At 32.6% G+C, this 3,681-nt stretch overlaps 1 protein-coding gene across 1 annotated transcript; it reads right to left on the bottom strand.

Annotated features, from left to right (window-relative positions):
- Positions 1–2,522: 2,522 nt before the first annotated feature.
- LOC110289708 (olfactory receptor 4A5-like) lies at positions 2,523–3,440 on the bottom strand. The gene has a single exon (XM_021156059.1). It carries the CDS (start codon positions 3,438–3,440, stop codon positions 2,523–2,525), a length of 918 nt encoding a protein of 305 aa, XP_021011718.1.
- Positions 3,441–3,681: the final 241 nt, after the last annotated feature.

Genomic DNA, 3,681 nt, shown 5'->3' with positions numbered 1-3,681 from the left:
GTAGATATCTATTAATTCCATTCGGTTTGCTTTCCATATTTATATCTGTAGGGATTACCTCATCTGAAAACCTCATTTTGAGGTTTTCCAACAGCTGCAAATTTCTGCATTACTAGAATCAATATTAATTTTAATTGTGTTTTGATTATCTAAGGTTTATTCTTAAATTTACGTGTATATGTAGGTGTGATTCACTGAAAATATGTGTGCCATGAGCATTCAGGTACCCGCAGAAACTCAAGGGCATTGGATCCCCCTGAAACTGTATTTAGACATTTGTAATCCAACTGCTAAATGTGCTAGGAACCAAACCTCCATACACTAAAAAAGCAGATAGCATTTTCTTAACTGATTAATCCTTTCTCCAAAGTTCAGATATTCAGTAAAGTCTTAATTATACAAATAATTTTCAGAAGATAGAAAATCTTTAGCTTTTAGACAGGGATAGATTGTAAATTATTGAGAAAATATACGCTGAAAATTGCAGTAGAGAACAGTTGATTGTGTTCTTAAATATAGTTCTTCCTGGGTCGGCTAAAATACAAATAATATATAATACTCAAGATCAGCATAATAAAAGGATTAGTCAATATTCACAGTAAGAAGACATAGGCCTGGATCACTTCATAAATGAAATTACAAATATGCCTAAGGAGGTACATTAAAAATGTATGATATTAAACAATTCAATTCTATAACCCATTGTACAGAAACTGTGTACACAACCATCTTGACAGAACTACTTTGTTCTGTTTAACTAACAATTTGCTTTGTCATACAAAAGAATGTATCCCCCAGAGCAAGGAGCCTATAACAGTCTAAATGTAGTTCCATATATATTTCTCGAGTCATACAAAAATCTTTGGGCTTTTACTTTTCTGCATAATTGCCATCTAGTGTAAATGAAATGAAATAACTACTGTGACCAAATAGTGACTTAAAATTTTCCTAGGGAGAACATAGGGAAATAACCTAAGACAATGGTAAATATGTGGATTCTGGATCCATAACAATTGTTCCAAAATTATTTGTATGCCATGAATTTCATTTATTATCAAAAATTAATAAAAGCCACACAATATATTTTAATGATACATAAATGTGATGTTAAGCTGATTAAGTTTGTAAAAAAAATACAAGAATGGCATAAGAAAGATACATAAACTGCATTCAGTAATTTTCACAATAGTAATCCCCTTTAAAATTAGAAATGAGCTACATACACTACAGGGAAGATGATTAATAAAATATTTCTAAATGATGAAATTTATAAGCACAGGTTCATCTATAGCTCCAGACTTGTTCTTCTTATGTATATGAATTTTCTATTTGTCCCATCTAGTGAATACATATAAAACTGTAGGTAATACAACTAAACTGTACTGGGAGTGATGCTAAAATAGTAGATTTGGCTAGATTTACAAAGAAGTAAACAATATAAAAAGCAACATGTGAGATATTGAAAAAATATAATTTCTTCATTGGAGCAATCTCTTTATTATGGATTGTATGTTTATCATAACATCACATTGTAGACTTCTAATAATACATTATTATTATTATTATTATATAAAGCAAACCATATCAAAGAATAAATGCAACTATATGTAATGTTTCATACAGGAATCAAAATAATGTTACCTCACTTTTCATTTCTGATCTCCTGAAATGGATGAAAACTGAGAAGAAATTTATTTTACAAAAAATACAAAATAAAATATTGATTATAGCAAAATAAAGTGCTTTTAAGTTTTTAAGTAAAACTGAAGTAGAATGTAACTTTTAGTAAACTTGGTATTTACACATAAGTGTTCATTAATAAAATCTTCACCAACATTAAGATAACATGAGAGATACCTATAATTTGAAAATATAAGTAAATGTATTGATAATAAATATTATAGAAATATGTGTACACTTCACCTTAGCTTGTTCTTCAAGAAAATTTGACATTGTTTGCAGTGGCATGTGATCATTTAAAATTGTTAACTGCTGGTCATCAACTAAATAGTGTTTCACAGCTATCCAAATACTTGAAAACAAAATAGCAGAGACCTTGAGGCAAGAAAGGAGAACACTCATAATCAATGTATATAACATAGACATACAAGTCCACTATATTGATTCATCAGTGTACAATTGCGATCTCAACAGCCTTGTTTTTGTTTTTGTTTTACTCATGAATATAGAAGTTTCAAATTTTCTCAAACTGATATTAATTTTAATGTCACCTCAGTACTACCTGAAAATTAAAATTCAATGTGAATTTGTTTTATTGTTATTTGTAATGTGAAAGAGTCGCATAACCAACATCTTCTAAACATTCTTTAGGCTAAACCATCAAAGCCTAATAATGTTCGCAAACACCTTAATAATCTCAACTGAAAATGTATTCTTCATTTTCAATGACTTTGTATAATATCAACATGCCTACGTGAGGAAAGCACAGCATGCCTTGTTAGAATTTACCTCTGGTTTTCAATTTACACTTAATAATAGTCAGTGGAAAAAACAAGCTTCTTCTATGCTGCTGTTTTACACCAGAGCTTTTTTATAGAATTTTTCATCTCTGAATTTCTCAAGGTATATATCAATGGATTCAACATGGGACTAACAACTGTATAAAACACAGCAATATATTTATCAATGGGAAAATTGGAAACAGGTCTAGCATATATAAAAATACAGGGAGCAAAAAAGCAGACAACCACCATGATGTGGGAGCTGCAGGTGGACAGAGCTTTGCGCCTCCCTTCCTGGCTGTGGGTCTTAAGAGAGTTTAAAATGATTCCATAGGAGACTAAGAGAAAGGTGAAAATTCCCACACAGATTACTCCACCATTGGCAATGACAGTGATGCCAAGGAAGTAGGTGTCAGTGCATGCAAGTCCCAGTAATGGATTCATGTCACACATAAAGTGATCAATGACATTGGGACCACAAAAAGGAAGCTTATACACAGTCAGAACTTGAATCAATGAGTGTAAGATGCCTCCAACTCCAGCTACCAGCAACAGAAGAATGCACACCCTCTGATTCATGATGGTCAAATAGTGCAGTGGCTTACAGATAGCCACATAGCGATCATAGGCCATGAATACCAGAAGGAAGACCTCAACACCTCCAAATAAATGCTCTACAAACAGCTGGAGCATGCAAGCTCTGAAGGAGATATTCTTTTTATCTTTTAATAAACCTATAATCAAATTTGGTGAGATAGTATTGCAATAAAAAGCATCCAGGACTGACAGACAGGCAAGAAAGAAGTACATTGGGGAGTTTAAGGAAGGGCTGGCAATCACTGTCACTGCAATGAGCAGGTTGCCCAGCATTGTCACAATGTAAGTAAGTGAAAACAAGACAAATAATGCCTTTTGCCCAGCAGGATCTTGAGTAAGGCCCACAAAAATGAATTCTGTGACATTGTAGCTCTGTCCCATTGACCTTTGTAGGAGGATTATTTCAGAGATGAGAGCTTAAACAAGGACTGTCCTGAAACATGTATATGACTATAAACAATTGTTTCCTTAGCTTTTCCAATGGTGAACATATAGTAGGCATTCAGTGACCAGTGAGTCCTCTTATAATAATCACAGTGGACCTTCTTTTGATGCCTATTCTTCCTTGGAAATTTTAGTTGTGCCTAAAAGTACAAAGGTTTATGTTAAATCTTACTGTATC

This window comes from Mus caroli, unplaced genomic scaffold (assembly GCF_978045245.1).
Source record: "Mus caroli unplaced genomic scaffold, Mus_caroli_1 scaffold_2, whole genome shotgun sequence".
Lineage (NCBI taxonomy): Eukaryota > Metazoa > Chordata > Mammalia > Rodentia > Muridae > Mus > Mus caroli.
This window is presented reverse-complemented; position numbering and strand designations above follow the sequence as displayed.

What these genes read in the sequence shown, in the direction of transcription:
- LOC110289708 (XM_021156059.1), bottom strand. Translation starts at nt 3,440, where the DNA reads ATGGGACAGAGCTACAATGTCACAGAATTCATTTTTGTGGGCCTTACT.